The 17173-nt window shown below is 52.9% G+C and overlaps 9 protein-coding genes across 9 annotated transcripts; 5 read left to right on the plus strand and 4 right to left on the minus strand.

The window, feature by feature from the left end:
* Window positions 1–708: 708 nt before the first annotated feature.
* Window positions 709–2370, plus strand: BKA78DRAFT_355345 (uncharacterized protein; the record flags this gene model as incomplete). The annotated part of the gene is made up of 4 exons (XM_066891890.1): window positions 709–732; window positions 782–1244; window positions 1684–1769; window positions 1819–2370. The coding sequence occupies 4 exons, from the start codon at window positions 709–711 to the stop codon at window positions 2368–2370; spliced, it is 1125 nt and encodes a 374-aa protein (XP_066741064.1).
* A 135-nt stretch (window positions 2371–2505) lies between these two features.
* On the minus strand, window positions 2506–3279 carry BKA78DRAFT_355346 (uncharacterized protein; the record flags this gene model as incomplete). Its single annotated transcript, XM_066891891.1, has 2 exons — window positions 2506–3198; window positions 3256–3279. The coding sequence occupies 2 exons, from the start codon at window positions 3277–3279 to the stop codon at window positions 2506–2508; spliced, it is 717 nt and encodes a 238-aa protein (XP_066741065.1).
* A 699-nt stretch (window positions 3280–3978) lies between these two features.
* BKA78DRAFT_345942 (uncharacterized protein) lies at window positions 3979–5390 on the minus strand (the record flags this gene model as incomplete). The annotated part of the gene is made up of 2 exons (XM_066890510.1): window positions 3979–5020; window positions 5044–5390. 2 exons carry the CDS (start codon window positions 5388–5390, stop codon window positions 3979–3981), a joined length of 1389 nt encoding a protein of 462 aa, XP_066741066.1.
* A 905-nt stretch (window positions 5391–6295) lies between these two features.
* BKA78DRAFT_298177 (uncharacterized protein) lies at window positions 6296–8032 on the minus strand (the record flags this gene model as incomplete). The annotated part of the gene is made up of 2 exons (XM_066886872.1): window positions 6296–7820; window positions 7872–8032. The coding sequence occupies 2 exons, from the start codon at window positions 8030–8032 to the stop codon at window positions 6296–6298; spliced, it is 1686 nt and encodes a 561-aa protein (XP_066741067.1).
* A 759-nt stretch (window positions 8033–8791) lies between these two features.
* On the minus strand, window positions 8792–10774 carry BKA78DRAFT_332904 (chromatin assembly factor 1 subunit A-domain-containing protein; the record flags this gene model as incomplete). Its single annotated transcript, XM_066890026.1, has 4 exons — window positions 8792–8900; window positions 8947–9244; window positions 9292–10219; window positions 10271–10774. 4 exons carry the CDS (start codon window positions 10772–10774, stop codon window positions 8792–8794), a joined length of 1839 nt encoding a protein of 612 aa, XP_066741068.1.
* A 228-nt stretch (window positions 10775–11002) lies between these two features.
* Window positions 11003–11741, plus strand: BKA78DRAFT_184535 (uncharacterized protein). The gene has a single exon (XM_066883472.1). It carries the CDS (start codon window positions 11056–11058, stop codon window positions 11599–11601), a length of 546 nt encoding a protein of 181 aa, XP_066741069.1. The 5' UTR covers window positions 11003–11055; the 3' UTR covers window positions 11602–11741.
* BKA78DRAFT_255650 (Spo11/DNA topoisomerase VI subunit A) lies at window positions 11735–12754 on the plus strand (the record flags this gene model as incomplete). The annotated part of the gene is made up of 4 exons (XM_066885017.1): window positions 11735–11872; window positions 11921–12088; window positions 12138–12206; window positions 12269–12754. The coding sequence occupies 4 exons, from the start codon at window positions 11735–11737 to the stop codon at window positions 12752–12754; spliced, it is 861 nt and encodes a 286-aa protein (XP_066741070.1).
* A 175-nt stretch (window positions 12755–12929) lies between these two features.
* Window positions 12930–14185, plus strand: BKA78DRAFT_184406 (uncharacterized protein). The gene is made up of 3 exons (XM_066883469.1): window positions 12930–13140; window positions 13321–13767; window positions 13839–14185. Exons 1-3 carry the CDS (start codon window positions 13044–13046, stop codon window positions 13961–13963), a joined length of 669 nt encoding a protein of 222 aa, XP_066741071.1. The 5' UTR covers window positions 12930–13043; the 3' UTR covers window positions 13964–14185.
* Window positions 14186–14894: 709 nt separating this feature from the next.
* On the plus strand, window positions 14895–16997 carry BKA78DRAFT_321577 (uncharacterized protein). Its single transcript, XM_066889040.1, has 5 exons — window positions 14895–15287; window positions 15353–15435; window positions 15505–16224; window positions 16282–16290; window positions 16489–16997. The coding sequence occupies exons 1-5, from the start codon at window positions 15245–15247 to the stop codon at window positions 16729–16731; spliced, it is 1098 nt and encodes a 365-aa protein (XP_066741072.1). The 5' UTR covers window positions 14895–15244; the 3' UTR covers window positions 16732–16997.
* The last annotated feature ends 176 nt before the right edge of the window (window positions 16998–17173 follow it).

A 17173-nucleotide genomic window follows, 5' to 3' on the forward strand; every position in this document is an offset into this window, starting at 1 on the left:
AAGGGGAGTTAGCCAATCAAGTGGCATAGGTGAAAAGCATCTTCCTCGTGACTGCGTGGAATTGACGTGAGGACCATCTGAAAGCTAATCTTTGGAGTAGTGATCCGATTGGCTAACCAACCCCTACCACACGGGACGTCGGGAGATGAGCTCATTTACGCGACGACTTGAAGAGTCTTGGAAGAAACATTGACGCTGAAGGTGGAAATCGGAATGGTTCAGTATGCGAGTGTCAGGCTGGTTTTCAGCGCCAACTCTGGATACAATTTTTCGGCTGGTAGTGGTAAGGCCATCTTGGGACGCGTTATTTTCACTGCTCATCGCCCTGATCAACCTCTGTTGTTGACATCAAGTTAAATCTATTTGAAAAGGTTGGGACTTGAGCCAGGGTGATGCGGACTACCTGATTGGCTCGTATTTAATGTGAGGGCTAATGTAAACAAAAGAAGCATCTTGGGTAAGGGGCGTGGGGGTTTCCCGCTCTCTTGCAAGTCGTTGTTCAAATCTTTTGTGACGCTGAAAACCAGCTTGAGGAGTACAGACTTCGACGACTCTTACTGTAGAGCCAGAGCTTGAACCTCGGCGGAGCCCGAGCTCTCCTGGTCCCCTGTCGCGTGTCGAGGTACTTAATCTCTGTGCTGATGCCCCCAAGTTCTCTTCGCCATTCCTTTCATCCCTCCCCCGACTTTTGCGACATTTTAACACAAAATGGCTCCAGGTATCCAAGATTCTGTGAGAAGACATCTCGGTTTGAATACGTCCATGGCTGACCTCTTTGAAGTCGCTCTTCATGGACGTTGAATTGTCGCTCAATCGTAGGGCGCTCAAATACTTGCACCTTGCTCTTGTGAACCGGAACAGACGACAAGACGCCGAGATTGTTCGCAGACATGCTATGTGCCCTAGCATCTACACAACCGTACCAAGCACCTGCACCGAATACCAAGAACTTCAAGAACTCTTTGAGTCCTTGGGTGAGGACTTTGAATTTCCAAACGGCGTCGAAGCACTGGTTCTCAAAGTCCACAGCGGAGGGTTTCCCCTGAGCTTTGAACCCTTCGCGTACGGAATCAATCCCCGAGCATTGGCAGAGTGGCCTGGCTATTCCGATGACTTCGACAGAATTAAGGAGGAGCGCGCAAATCGTGCCAAACGACCACACGTCGCTGATGACAACCCGTCGACTGCGAAAAGGGTGAGGACATGTCAGAACATTTCGCCTGCAGGTCAAGTCGAAACCATGGGTAATGAATGGACTGGCTGTAAAGCAAGAATGATGGGAAGAAATTTCATCTTCAAAACTCTCAAAGCCGCTTGGCATAATGGGAGTACTCAATCATCAAGTCGGGATGCGTGTACACAAGAAGCATTGAGGCACCCTTTCATTGCCGTGGGGTCGCCACTTCTATCTTCATCCAATGTGACACCTTTGACGTGATCTCTCAATGCAAAACTTCCCGATTCGTCTAGCGTTTGGATGCAGTGATCCTTGGATGATATCGACACTATCCCAAACCAGGTGTAGCATTGACCGCCGCTGAACTTCAGCATCATCCGAGCTGAGTTCTCCTTGCTTCCTGTCCATCCTGTAGCGCCCGGCTGTCGAGCTGCGAGCGAACTACTTATTTTCCCTTTGCTCATGTGCAGTACCTCGATCTTCCTCCAAAGTCTGCCGAATCCCAGTTTCCCATCCATCTGCAGAGTTTCGACTACGAAGACCACTTCAACACGAAGAATCGCTCAAGATGGCTCCTGGTTCATACGAGGCTGTAAGTTTGCAAGCTGGTTAAGTTATGCAGCGCGCTGAAACGACTCTAGCCTCCTTTGAAGTGGGTGTCTCTGACGCTTGATCGCGTCTTCCTCAAAGATCTGCACTTGTCACTCGCGCGAGAAGGCCGGCGACAGGACGCCGAAACCTTGCGAAAACACGTCACCAGCCACACAAATTCTGCTTCTAAAATGGAAGTTCGCAAGATAGAAATGGGAAGCAACTCCACCCCCTACCAAGAAATTCAAAGCCTCTTCGAATCCATGCTTGGCGACTGCGAGTTTGCAAGCTCTGTCGGAGCAGCTGGCCGCACACTGATACGCGAGGTGGAGGACGACGATTTTCCTCTCAGTTTTGAGCCATCTGAGTACGGAATCAACGCCATGGCGCTCGAGAAATGGAATGGTTACTCCGACGAATTCGCCCAAATCCAAGATCAACGCGCCAATCCAGCCAAGCGGTCTCGCAGTACTTATGAAAACGCGTGGGAGGGGAGTCCGTCGCCAAATTTGTACGTTCATCCAGCGGTCAAGTCCAAGTCACGGACTATGGATTGGGTGGTGAATCAAGAGCATGCAGACAGCGTCAGGAGTGAGCGGTAAAGGGACATTCCTGGGATCAATGAGGGATGGGCCTTATCAGTCATCAGTCAATCGAGACATGAGTTCTTCCAAAATGCAAGTTTTCATTATGTCTTCAGGGGCTCCCAATTTATAACTGATCCACGTTCAACTGGGTCACTGAAAGTGCCACGTGAAGTTCCTGAAAGCCTCAAAACTCACACTGACGTCACAGCCTTTCCCATTCTTCCAGTCGGCAAACAAATTAAGATCTTCCAGCGTTTCCTCCATCGTCAGTCTCTTCAGCTGGCGGCTGGCAATCGTCCTACCGCCAATGGTAACGTGGGCTTCGACAACAACCTTCGCTTCCTCGGTGTGGTTGCCAATTTTGGGCCTCTTTGTCCTCGAAGATTGGTCGTCGGATTCGCGAGGTCTTTTGGCGGTAATGCTGGATTCCGAAGCATTGTGTGGCCTGGCGTCGTCTTTCTTGTTGTTTGGCCCACTAAGTCCGATGCCACGCAGATAATCCGAACGGTTGGGGAAACATTCTACTTTGTGCAGAAATCGCTCTGGGAGAAACAAGCCGGGCTCGTGATTCGTGGAGGGTTGATATTGAAGATCCAGTGTTTCTCTTTCAGGGCCCGTCAGGTGCAAAACAGCGCGATGATGAGAGTATTTTTGGCTCAGGGTCTTGGACAGACTGCGGATCCCGTTGGACTTGGCCATGCTCTTTGACATGCTGCCCTCGGCAAAATAATCACCCAGCAGATTGAAGATGAGTTGAGCGTCTTGGAAGTGTCCAGCATTGGTGAAGTCACGCCACAGCTGCATCAAGACCTTGAAGCCGTGCTTCAAACTCGGATCCAATTCCTGAGTGCATGTGAGCCACCAATCAATTCATGTCGGAAGGGAAAAAAGACGACTTACCTTGCGCTGAGCTTCAAGATCCATCTTGCTTTCCTTCTCCAAGTCCGCGAGACGATTCGAAGGTAAACCGGATGCTCAGAAAAATAATGAGGAACTGGAAAGGAATCTTCCTTTCCAATGCCACAACGAAAATTTATACCGCAACCAGGCTGGAGGACAACGGAACGCTATAATGCACGTGATTACGCACCAGCGCTGCACTACGCGACTTTCCATGTTAGTTGGCAGCAGGCGTTCCGGAAGTGGAGAGCGAGTTCCCGGTGCTTTCCCTTTTCGGTACACCGTTGGTGTTTTGCTTGAAGGAAGGGGCGCTGATAGAGAGGGCGGCTGCTGCTCTGGTTATCCCTTTCTTTGCAATGGCATCGCCTATCTTCGAGTTGGTTTAGATACTCCCTAGCTGCGGGTTTGATTCTTGGTCGATGTAGCGCTAGCGTGCGACCGAGCATCGGAGCATCAAGACTGCCGGATTGGGAAGTTTCCAACGTCGCACCTGGTGTCGTTCAAACGTTTGTTTTGTGTGCGCAATATCGCTCCCTGATGTTCTGAATGCCGGTCCAAGCGGTTTGGAATTTGGTTGATTGATGCTGCAGACTCCGTGAAAGCTGATTGGGTATAGTGCAAAATCAATAGAAACTCCCGCCAACAAATGAGAAAGGCTCCCAAGCAACGAGAAAAGGAACGACAACGCCTGCTCCATACGCCAACAACTCGGTCCCCACACGACTACTTGCGACTGCCACGGCAATGGGCCAGAGTAAAGTTCCTTACAGCCACGAAAGCCTCGAATTTGATGCGGTGAGGGTTGTGGCCCCTGTCGCAAAATCGGTAGTACTCGTTGAGACGCTGCATGGTGGTGGCTCTGTCCTCGGGCTTGTAGCGGATCGTTTGCCTGAGGCCGCCGAGGGTGATGGTCTTAAAAGCCCACTCGCTGACGGCAATGTCGCTGTCGTAGGGAACTTCACTGGCGTATTCGGTCTCGATGGTGGGGATGGGCGTGTCTGCTTGAGGAGAAGGCAAAGGCCCGCGAGGTGTTGAGCCCGGGTGGGACGAACAGATGGTGATGGGGCTTGTCGGGGAGTATTCCATCTGGTCTTGACCCTGGACCTGGTGCGGGTACTGGGACTCGTAAAGGTGCTCATCTCCCTCACGAGCCGTCGAGATCTCGTCGTCGTCGACGACGGTTATGGAGTCGACCTCGAAGTCGTTCTCGTCCCCGATGACGGTCATGGACTCGGTCTCGGACTTGACCTCCTCCACGATTTCGTCACCAGCCTCCTCCTCTTGAACCTCGTCCTGGTCCCATTCGATGACCGAGGTATCGGCCTCGAAGTCGGCCTCATCCACAACCTCGTTCTCCAACTCCCCTTCAACCTCATCCTCGTCCCCAGAGACCTCAGAGTCACGAGGCACGGCCCGATAGACTTCCTCATCCGATACTTCATCGGTGTGGTAGCCCTCGCGAAACCCGTCATCATACGTCTTGTAGACTCCGATGACCAGACGGCCGCCCTTTTCGGGGATCGACTCGTCCCTGCGGCACGCGGAAACCCAGTACTTCTTGATGCGCGTAAAGTCCTCTGAGGCAGTGTTGACGACGACGGGTGCAAAGGGGCTGTAAATCTGCAGAGCCAACCAATCGGCGCCGACAGCAGGCCCGTTCTCACGGAGGTTCTGGAGAGCAAGCTTGAGAACATCGCGGTTGAGGACGTAGTCCATTCTGATGATCGTTCTCTCGCGGGGCTCCTGAATGATGTTAGCATGGGTTCTTGCCAGCGTCAGGAAATACACGCGGGACTTGGCGATTGAGCAGGTGACGTTGCAGCAGCTTGAAGGGCTTGCGAGCTCCTCAGGCGACCCAACACGTCTTCGAACCGGCTTCTATCGCGAGGGGGAGGGGTGGGAGAGCGGCTTGGCAGGCGTCTCAAAAAATCCTCGTACGTGATGGGATCGACGGGTTCCCGGGTGGGACTGGGACTGTCGGGGCAGTACGGGCTGAGAGTGGTGGTTTGACGGGAGGGCGAAATTCTGGGCAGCGGCTTCCTGTTGTTCTCGTACGCGCTCAAGTCGGCAGTTTGACGGGAAGCAGACATCCTGGGCAGGCGATTCATGTTGTTCTCGAAGTTTTGCGAATCCATGTTGGTAGGGACAGAGATGCTGGAGATGACGCGCTGTGTGAGTGTTAGGAAGTTTGTGGTGTTGTGTTCGATGTTGGTTGATGCGAGACCAAAACCAACGTGGGCCGGCGGTTGTTTTGTGTCTGCTGTTGCGCGTGTTGGGGGGGAATCACTCCAGTCAAAACTCTGAGGTTCCAACTTCCAAAGTTGGGGAGCCGTAGTACCGCAGTACGAGAGCAGACCCGTTACATGGTTTCGATATCTTAATCAGGAACCCAACAAACCAAAGTTGGTGACTGCACCGCAATGTCCGCTTTTCAAGAGTGGACAGAGGTAGGTGTTAATTCTCACCAATTAACACCTCTTTCGCAGACAAAACTTGAAGGCTCCTCATTCTCATAGCCTTGTTGATACTAATGATTGGAGGCTGGTGTCGTGAAGCTCGTGTGCTTGCCTTGGCTCCGCTCTTCAGGGATTCATAGTTTCCTGTACCAACGGTTGAAAAAGTGTCGTCCCGTGGCTCAAGAGTCCAAGCCTCCAAGCAGAACGTGTCAGTCTCTTACCCCCAACACCAAGCCTTGGTCAAAGGCCGAAAGACCCCGAATATCTAACGCAGAAGAGCGTGTTACGATTACGGAAAGTTGCTCGTCCCCCCAAAAATTTAAACCGACAATCGGCTGCAATTGTTCTCAGATGGCGTGTCCAACAAGACCCGGAAGGACCTTGATCGCAAGGTCGGGTCTGTAGACACCGGAGGCATAGACGAGACATGATTGATTCCCGACAGACGGTCCCCTGCGAAGGGCGGCACTCGAAAATTGATCAGTAGGCAGCTATGAGCGTCAGCTACTCGCGCAAATCAAATTATACAGCAACAACAACTCTGAATTCCACATTATCAAAGGTATTTACTCATCTGTACTGGTCTAATCGCTTCTGACCTTCTTGCGCGGAGAACCATTTCCAACCCCGTTCTGAACCGTCCTACCATTAGACGACCCCGTCCCCTCCTTGTCCTGAATAGCATGTACTCTCATGTCCATGCCGACCCAGAACTTTTTGCCTCTCCAAGTCACCGTCACGCCGCCATACACGGCCCAAGCCCAGATAGGCCATGCAAGGCTTTCTCTGCCCAGCCATGCCATGAACCATTGCCAGAAGGGCCTTCTGGTACCATTCGAAGTCTTGTGAGGCCGGGCGAATGGCGGGGTGTTTTCGTCGACGTCAAGCGTCGCTCCTGAATGAAGCTTGCGGTACAGCGTCCAATCAATGGTACACCATACCGCGACGTTGAGAAACCAGAATGTCCAAAACGCTGTCCATGTCTGCGGAATTCCCAGCGAATCGTGGAAGAATGGCAAGGTGGTAACAACAAATGCGCCGTATAAGGAGCAAAGAAAAGCCTCGGTACCCGGCTCAACCAATGTCGCCAACGTGACGGTAAACTTACGCACGCGAAGCCATCGCACTCTGCGCGCTATGTACTCGCCCACGTTCATACCCGCCATGGGCTGGATGGCCAAGTCACCAAAGACCATGGCGTGCTTGCCCCATTTTTCACCGACTTGCTCCTCGGGGATCTTCTTCTTCCACAAACGGTCGCCAATGAGGTGATCTTCGCAAATGTTTTCGGAGAAGAAGTTGATTCCTTCAGGTTGCTCGGGAAAGGGTCCAGTCAGCGCATTGAGGTGCGAACGGCGGAACATGTTGGATTTGCCGACGATGCAAGGCGCGATGAGCACCGTGTTGATGGCCGTATAGAATTTGGCATGCGAGGAAGACATGAAGAGCTCCTCAAGTCTGCCACCGCCAACGCGCCAGAGGCGCGTCCTCCAAGGCGCGGAGTCGCGGGAGGATGCCGCCATTTCGCCAAACGCGGCGTGTGCGTGTCCGCCATCGCCAGCACCCAGCAGGCCCTGCGCTTCTTCGCAATACGCGGAAGCGTCGGTATCGACAACTAGAGGCAGTTGATGGACGAATTTGTTCTTCTTCTTCCCGCCAAAGCCGCACAGCGTATCAACCATGCGTCCACACACGCCTTTGGCAACCCACACGTTGCAATCCAGGATCCAGACTACATCGCCCTTGGCCTCGCGGTATGCCCTGCTCATGTTGCGAATCTTTGGGTTTGGCCCAAGTTTGACCCCGCCGGCAATGTCATCCTGGAGGTAAGGATCATCGCTTTCGACCAGGACGTGCGCGTCAAAGGCAGGAAACTCTTCAACCACGCGCACCAGCGTCGGATAGGCTGGATCGTCACGCGACGATATACAAAAGAAGATGGTCAACTTCTCCCGTGGATAGTCTTGGTGAAAGGTCGCGGCCAGGCATTCGAAAAGGCTAGGCTCGAGTCCTTTGACGGGTCGGATGACGGTAACGTGCGGGACTTCGGCTTCAGGCAGTGACGTGACGGAGAAGGCGGGAGGAGGTATTGAGGAATACCATCGTCTCCTGTTGGCAGAGTCAGTTGCGGCAATCCGCGTGCGACGAGCCGTGGCTTACAGTTGAGTGTAGCCCACCGTGCACACAATGACCACGGCCAGATACCAGATCAGGGCGATCGTGGCCAGTACTTCGACAACGGTATAGGACGAGCCCTGTTGGGCAGGAGGAGTGACATCGGAAGTCACAGCTTCCTTTGTCACCGCTGAGATGCTCACCATGCGCTGCAGTGTGTTGTTGTTGTTATGGTGGTAAAAAGTCGGCGCTGTGTCGGAAGACGTGTTCGGATGATGTCACAAGCTGGAGCCACCACCAAAAGATGCGCTCAGGAGGCCGCATCTGCTCAAGACGACGATTTGGATGGCCAAAGGTAATATTTGAGTGCAAACGATCGGGCTTTACTGCCCGTCGGTTCTCAAATAGAGTATGGACTGGGGTCTCTGACAACCTACGCGCCGAGCCGCGGACCACGCGCGACACCGAACACAATTAATTCCCCCAGGTGAAGCACTAAGCATGCAGCATTGGAATGCTACCTACGAACCCGCGTACCCCTTCCAGAAATTGGTGCACTATCCTCGCTAGTTTTATGCGGCCAAAGCAAACCATTTCCTCTGTCTTACTAGACGCCATCCTCCGCGCGTGGTGCAGAACCCACCGTGTCAGTCGAACTCTAAAATGCAGTTCATCCGCTTTATTCTTCCATGCAGCCACTGTTCGCTTACTCTTCGCGCTCAAGTTCCATGTCATTGGGATCTCATGGAGTTTTCGATGTCCTGTCGTTCTCTAAACATGAACGCTTCTCACCTGAAACCACCGTAATGCTATGGTACACTTTGGGTATAAAGCGTTTGCGCTGAGTTCGCATGTTGAAGCAAGTTGTTGGAACACAGCTGTCCTGATTTGCGATGGACAAGCCTTTGCTTTTGATAAGTGGCAAGACATATTTGGATAATTTGGCAGCATCGTCAGCAATACCTTCATGTCGAATCCAGCAAAGCCCAGCGCTTTTCGCTGGCCTTGGCACCGATTCGATGAGCGACAATCGGCAGAGTGTTTGAAATGGCATCCTTGGGAATTTTTGGAAACCTTTCTGGTTAGAACAGTCTATGGACGAAGATGAGGGATAACATACTGTTTCTTGAGCGCTTCGATCAGGCCAATTTTCGTAAGATCACTGCCGTCAATGGCAGCCTTGAACTCGGCCAAAATTTCAGGAGGAACGGTGCGTTTTGGAGGCTTGGGCGCACCGCTAGCCGCAGCAGGCTGCGCTTGAGATCCGTTCATGGTCCCCTCGAGACGTGGATGCAGGGGCAGCCTCGATGCTATCAAGGTGCCAAAGGCGTCCCGTGAAGTCTGAGTCGCAGGGAGGGGAGCAGGAGCAGACTCCCAATAGGCAGTTGAAAATGGGTCAATAGCTGCCGGCTGCGGTTCTTTAAAGACGTTAGCCACGTCAAGATGGCAGAGAGAATCTACTTACCAAGCAGGACACCCATCTTGTAGTCAGACCAGCCATTGAATGTCTCGATGGATCCATCAGCCTTTCGCAGCGAGCCTTTATTGGTTTCCCAGCAAAGACCACTGCAGACAGGTTCCAGGTCACCGGTAATCATGCGTCGCTTGTTCTGTGCTGGGTCGTCATCGTCGACCAGGAAACCCTCCATGTCATCACCAGATTCGCTCTCAATGTCATCTTCGTCTTCAACATCCAGATCCTCACCCTCACCTGGATCCTCCCACTCGGCTTCTGAGTCGTAATCGTAGTTGATTTCAGGTAGTGACTTGGAGGATGGGTTGAGGGCCAGCTTGCGCGCCTGCTGCTCCGACTGGATCTTGGTGAAAGTTCCGAAATAAGGAGGTCGGATGTCTTCCCAGAATCGCAGGTACTTCATAGGAATCGCTTTGAGCTTTTCGAGGGATTCACGAGATGCGTCGTCCGAAGCTTCTCCAGTCAAGTCGATGACCTCGCTCGATGTGCCACTCAATCGCGCAACAAGCTCCTTCACTGAGGGATACTGGAATCCTCTCTTTTCTCGGAATCCTTCGGGAATCTGGAACAAGCTTGAGAAATCCCGCTTTTCAATTGCCGAATGAATCAAGTTCTGCGCGTCCTCGGCATTTCCTGAAACTATAGCATCAAGTCGTGCTTTTGCATCCCGGAGTGCTGATTCGGGCAGATCTGCGTAAAAGTGGTTTTCGGGCGCGAGAACGGTGTGAGATGGCAGGCTGTAGGGCAAAAAGGTTTTGTTGTAGCCAGATTGCGTAGCTTTGTCTTTTGTGGATGTTGACGGCGTGTCCTGGTGGGTCGAATGGTGCTGCAATGATGAGCTCGGCGCCGTGGAAGCTGGAGGCTTCGCTGGGGTTGCGGCCGGCTTGAATTTGAACAAGGAGTCAAGTTTCATTTGGCTCTGGATTTTTGAGTGTTAGCAGATCCTCGCTCGAAGTGAGTTGGACCGTACCCGAGCTTTTTTGGCTTGCTCCTCCTCTTTCTTCTGCTTCTCTAACTCCTTCTCCCTCTTCTTCGCGTCTGCTTGAGCCTTCTTTTCTGCTTTGACCCTGTCCTTCTCCTCCTTATCAGCGTCAGCCTGGGCCTTCTTTTCTGCTTTGGCCCTTTCCTTCTCTACCTTTTCAGCCTTCTTCTCTTCTGCCTGGGCCTTTTTCTCCTCCTTGACTCGCTCCTTGGCCTCCTTTTCAAGCTGTTTTTGCTGCTTCTCGAAAGGGGTAAGCTTTCGTTTCTTCGCCTTGTGGGTGCCAACTCCATTCGTTTGAGGAGTGGTAGCGGAGCCAGCAAGGCTTGGAGACGGAGAGTTTTGTCTTGGTCCATCGGTCGAGGCACGCATAGATTCGGGAGATTCCATCGTCTTTGGCGTTGACAATGCGCTGGCGCTATCGAGCGATTCTAAATCGTCTGGCGCCGGCCGCTTTCGCGGCGTGGACTCGATCGGCAGCGGGTTATCGGCCATGATGTGTATTCGAGTACCGAGCGTGAGGTGCGAATGACGCTGCTAACACGGCGCTCGGAGGATGGATGCTTGACGTGAGTGAGGTGGGGATTGGGGGTCTGGCGTTGACTGAGGCAGGTCCGACGCGCACCCAGACGCGTCGCGCTCTCCCGGAAGAGCTTCGGCAGTCCGTGCACTTTTGCCTCAGGCAGCCACTCGGCAGGCTTGACCTCGACTGGCCTTGAACACCTCACCTTCGACTTCATCTTTGTGTGCTTCACCGCAGGCACTCTTCTTCGATCATGGATTCTGACGAAGAAATGATGTACTTCGATGATCAAGATGTGAGCGACTACGATGAAAGGCTTTCCCGATCGGCAATGGAGCTCGACGAGTCCGATATGCTCTTCGGTTCAAATGACTGGCAAAATTCATCTCCAAGGTTATTGATGGATCAGACCGGCGCTGCTTTGAGCATCGACCGCTCATTGGAATTGAAGACGGCCAGCACTGACCGACTTGAGGAACTTTCGAAGGGTCCCCGAACAGCAAACGAATCGGAAAAAGTCAAAAGTGGTCAGCCCACCTCACATGTCCAGGAAGCTGCAAACACAACACTTCCCAGAGACAGCGCCATCTCCAAAATCGAGTCCATCTTTGAGAGCATGGTTGATGTTCTTAATTCCAAGAAAGGAGTGCTTACACTGCGATTGAAGAGTCGTTCACGGAACCAGACACCCCAAAGCTCAGCCTCTCAACTAATCCAGTATCCAGCCAAGTCTGCACGCGATGCTTGGAAATTTGGTATGCTCAAATGCGCATACTTCCAGCATCCGTGCTACCACTAATTGTTACAGCTGTGGTGGTTCGTATATTGGAGCATATCTATGAGAACCTCGTCTCCAAAACAACCATTTCAAAGAGGTGATCATTGACCCTTGCTTTGGTTTCAATTTGTGCCCAATCGCAACTCGTGCCATCATGTTTGATTCCGTCTCACCTGAGAACAGAGAAATCTATTACAGGACTCCATCTCTGTTCCTGACCCAAGCGGTCGTTGACCGTTATGTGGACGACCTTGCATTCACTTTTGGAGTTTCCAGGTCTGCGCTCAACGTGGTAAGCTCATTATTCATGTTGACATTTTCCCTTCTAATTGTTGGACAGATTGCTGCTGCCAAGGGTTTGGCGACTGGAGCATTTTCGATTCACAAAGCCAACGGCAAACAGCGTCAATGCTTCAATGACTGCACTGAGAATCTTGTCCCTTGTTTGAGTCAATCAGACTCCATCGAAGCCACAGCAATCCAATGGGTCCTCGTTGTTGAGAAAGAAGTTGTAGCCACAATGATCTATGTCTGATGGTCAAATTGACATCCTTCAGGCAATATTCCGGTCACTAGTGTCGTCGACCTTCTGGCATCACGCCAAAAATGTTGGGGCCATTGTCACGGTAAGTTTGTTCCTGAGGGCCAGTTGTCGTCTTTCTAGGAATTTCATACTTATTTCCTGCAGGGCAAGGGTTATCCGGATCTGGCAACCCGCAAGCTCGTCCGTGCGCTGAGTCAAGCCATGGCAACGGGTCCCGCCAGTCGTCGAATCTACGGGTTGGTTGACTCTGATCCGGACGGCATTGGCATTCTTTCGACATACAAACACGGCTCTGAATCCCTCGCACACGAAAATGCCGGCCTTTGTACTCCTAGCATCGAGTGGCTTGGTATCAAAGTTACGGACGTTGTGCCTTTGGAAAACAGCAACACCGGCACTTCAAACATTCACGGCGACCTCGGTCTCATCCGTCTTTCCCTTAGGGACCGTCGGAAGGCTACCAAGATGCTTCAAAAATCTGTGTTCGAAGATGGCACAGAGGCGGAATGGAGACGGGAACTGCAGGTCATGCTGACACTGAATGTGAAAGCAGAAATTGAAATCATGGAGTCGAGGGAAGGTGGATTGGCCAGCTGGCTGCAGCGAGAACTAGGCTTTGGGAGCCACTGAACATAAGATGTCACTATGTTAGACTCACCTATTCACTGTATTTATAGGGAGAGCCAACTTGGCCAGGTATGTGAGTCGCGCAGTATCAAAGCCAAAAGTGGCATGGTCTTGCTTACAGCGGTCGAAGATTTACAATGATCGAATCACTATTCCAGGAACCATGAGGCAATTGCAGCCTTCGACACGGTTCGGCTTATGGTTCTATTGGCTACGGTATCGTAACGCTAATGCGGCTGGTTGACTTTACTCGGGAAATCTGCAAGATTCCCTCCCCGTCTCACCGACCAAAATGGATCAGCCCTGCGTTACCTCAGGTTTCTCCCGGCGCATGAAACGTGACGGAGATTCATGCGACAGACTTTGCTCTCGCGTCACTGTCTCTTTCGGTACGAATTGCCGGCCGTGTTTGCTATCCATCTCGCGGGCGCAGGCAGCTCCGTCTCCACTCTTGAGCCATAACCTAGCACATGCGGCATTATGCAGCGCTCAGGTCCAGTCCAAGTCTACGGTGCGGGCCGTGGTTGCCTCGATAATACAACAAAGCTTACCTCCTTCCTCTGACAAAGTTGTTTCTGGCGTCGTCAAGGAGTTCTCATCATCTGGTACGCGTCCGGCGTGGATTATTGGCAGAATCGACAGTTTTCAACGCCAGTCTCCATCCATTTATTGCTCAATCGAGCTTCTATATCTTGATCATGGCTTTCCCTCCAAGCCATCCATCTTGCTGCAAAAACGAACACAAAATCAGTCAACGCCCCCGACAATCTCATCTCTGGCACACATCTATGGTTTCTCGAAGCCATGGCTACTTGAAATCCAAGCCAAAAAGAGATGGCAGGAATTTGTCGTCGTTCTCGACAGCGGTGTCTCAGTCTCAGCCTCGCCACAGGCTTTCGCGAGACGATCCTCCATCGCCCCCACCACAGCCGCCGCCAAGTCCAGCTGGAACGAAACGAATAGAAATCGCACATCGAGCGTCATGGTGGCGAGGAATCGTGGCTTGAACTGGATGAGTGCGTACACATTTTATCTCCTGCACGTCAGATGGAAAAAGTAATCACCATGAGGCTGACAGCTGGGGTAGATGGACATCTTTCAATCTCCACACAATCAACATCGAGAGTTTGGATGACTTCTGCAGCCCTGTCGATAGCGGTTGTCCCATACGCTCGTCGCCGACATGACCTGATTGAGCGAAGGCATTGCTAAAAACGACGAACAACATCTCGCTATCTTACCATCCAGCTAGTCTGCCGCCACTCATCCAGCCGAAGAAATCGACTTCGGCCTGTCATTTGAGCGAACCAACCTGCTTTCCACCATCCTCAACAACATGGGCCCAGCTGCGTTGCTTCGGGCTAGGAGACCAACTCTTCTTTCGAGACACATTAAGGTGCAGAAAACTCGGAGTCATGGCGTTGGAAGAATGGCACGATACGGATACTAGATGGGCTTATGTCGTTGGCGTTTTGGACAGGAAAATGATACGAATGGATGCAGAATGCTTGTTCTCCAAACTCTTCATGTGCTCCCATGGAACAACGGAGACTCCCGGTCCATTTGAGGCTTAGGTTGTCGGAAATCGCCACGACTATGTCGAATGCTGAAGGGTGTTGAAGACTCCTTGTGACTACACACGGAGGACTTGGTGACTAACAAGCTTCAGGTGTCATAGATGTTTGAATGCTCCCTGTCTGCGCCTTTTCTAAAGGTAGCTCTTGTAATTTCTGCACTCCACAGCTTTTGACGGTACTTGACTCTTCAACTCCACAGCTTGCGGATTGCAGTCCGTGTAAAGGATAGCAAGATGCAACTTTAGCGAGGAATAGCGAGAAAGAAGTGGGCCGTCGGAGGAGAGTTTTGGGGATTGCTTGTGCTCGGGAGAGCCTGCATTTCTGTTGAACTTTCATTCAATGAAGCAGACGGATTCTGTAGCAGTTCTTTTTTTCCGTAAGCGAGAGAAGAGGCGAACATGTTCTTTTTTTCTTCAAATGTTCCATTCCACGGGCAGCTGCTACATGTGACAGCGCACAGACCAGAGTTGAAGATCGACAAGGTCCCTGTCCCGTCAGGCGGTCAGCGCCAGCACGGCCAAAGAGCCGGCCTCGGCTTGCTGTCGGCTAAGGTCTCCTAGCGGGGGAGCTGACCACCGAAGGCGGGCGTGTGGTGCTTTGTCTCCTCCGTTCACCTCGGCGCAGAGAGCGGACCAACGATAGAAAACGATGTCATGACCGACTAATCATTTATTCCTATCTTCTCCTCTTCTTCCTTCTATTTAATACCCTTTCTCTCTCGGGGTTCCTAGATTCGGGATTTACTCTGCTTCTGCATCATCACCAAGGCCATCCAGGGTGTTGCCTTTGTTTTTGGATAGGACGACTTACGGACGCTGCAATTCGACCGCATACTAGACGCGACTGCGACGCACTGTACAGAGCATCGAGCGGACCGACGGTAGATCTTTAGAAAGATTACGACTTCAGAGCAGCCATGCCATTCAACACGGCGCTGACCCGCAAGCTGGGCATCAAAGGTACGCGCAAAGCACGGAGGCCGTCAGAGAAGCCAGAGAGCAAGCGCTGACGTTCAGGGGCGCAGTCCCCGTTGTCCAGGGCGGAATGCAGTGGGTGGGCTACGCCGAACTGGCGAGCGCAGTCAGTAATGCCGGAGGGTTGGGCATCGTAAGTCTTGCCCCGTCTGGAGACGGACCATGAAGCGCGACGGGAATTTGAGTTGACCGAAGAGCGCAGTTGACAGCCCTGACGCAACCGACTCCCGAGGACCTGCGCAAGGAGATTCGCCGCTGCAAGACCATGACCAAGAACCCCTTCGGCGTCAACCTGACGCTGCTGCCGGCCCTCGTGCCCCCCGACTACGGCGCATACGCCCAGGTCATCATCGACGAGGGCATCAACATTGTCGAGACGGCGGGAAACAGCCCCGGCCCCGTCATCCGCCAGCTCAAGGCCGCGAATGTCATTATCCTCCACAAGTGCACGACGATTCGGCACGCCCAGAGCGCCGTCAAGTTGGGCGTCGACTTTCTCAGCATCGACGGCTTCGAGTGCGCCGGCCACGTTGGCGAGCACGACATTACAAACTTCATTTTGCTGAGCAAGGCGCGGCAGACGCTGGGGGTGCCGTTTATTGCAAGCGGTGGCTTCGCCGACGGGCAGGGTCTTGCTGCTGCGCTGTCTCTTGGTGCCGAAGGTATCAACATGGGCACGAGGTTTATGTGCACCATCGAGGCGCCAATCCACCACAAGATCAAGCAGACTATTGTCGACGCGCAGGAGACGGACACGGAGCTCGTGCTTCGCCGCTGGCGCAACACAACGCGTCTATTCGGCAACAAGGTTGCGCGCGAGGCTGTCAAGGTCGAGAAGGAGAGCAAAGAGGGCAAGTTTGAAGAGGTTGCGCCGTTCGTGTCGGGCAAAAGGGGACGCGAAGTGTTCCTCAACGGTGACAAGGTGAGCCGAATCCAGACCCAATACTCTCGCTTCATGATCTGACATGTACATCAACAGGACTATGGTGTAAGTGCATTCCCCAACCTCGTGCTTTTTTCAACATGTTTCTACGGCTGCACTCGTATTGTGTGAGAGGTAACGGTGACGTTGCGCGACCCTGGGGGCGGGGGAGCCGACGGTTGAAAGTCAAATACGAGGACGGCCGGGGGGTCGCGGTACAAGTGTACAACAGCACAAGCGGCTACGAGCTCACACGAACAACAGGTGTGGACGGCAGGGCAGGTCATTGGCCTCATCCACGATATCCCGACGTGCGCAGAGCTGGTGCAGCGCATTGAGCGCGAGGCCATTGAGACGCTGTCCAAGGCATCGTCTCTGTACGTGGGCCAAGTGCCGTACAACGTTGGGCCGGTGCAGGGGATTGGTAGCGGCAGAGATGGCAAGCCGGCGACGAGCGAGCGCAATCCTAGTGCCGAAGTCTGGGGGGTGGGCAAGAGCAAGCTGTGAATGTTTTGATGATGAAAGTAAGTAGCCAGAAGATGAGAAGAAACGATGAAGGCATCCCAGTCGCAATTTCGGGAGCGGGCGCTGTCGAAGGCTCCCCGTAAGGCAGTACCCTGCATCACGACGTGATTTGGCCGGGCGGACGACTGGGCGTCTTGTTCCTGAAAGTCTGGCGTCCCACTGCGCAGCCACCCAGCGTCCAAGACTTGCAGTTGGTCCAGCTCGCAGCTAGCTGCCACCATGCCATCGCCACCAACGCCAGGCGCCCGATCCATTTTTCATCACACTGCTCCCAGCTTAGCCTGTTCGGTTCCTGCATGTGCCCAGGAACAAGATCCACTCGTCGACATCATGCTTAAACGGCCGTCCTATAACTAACTGACCCCCGCCAAATAAGTCTTCTGAGTTTCTGCCTTACCCACCTTCGACTTGTAATTGACATGCT

Source organism: Phyllosticta capitalensis, assembly GCF_038381095.1.
Source record: "Phyllosticta capitalensis strain CBS 128856 chromosome Unknown BKA78scaffold_9, whole genome shotgun sequence".
NCBI classification, from domain to species: domain Eukaryota; kingdom Fungi; phylum Ascomycota; class Dothideomycetes; order Botryosphaeriales; family Phyllostictaceae; genus Phyllosticta; species Phyllosticta capitalensis.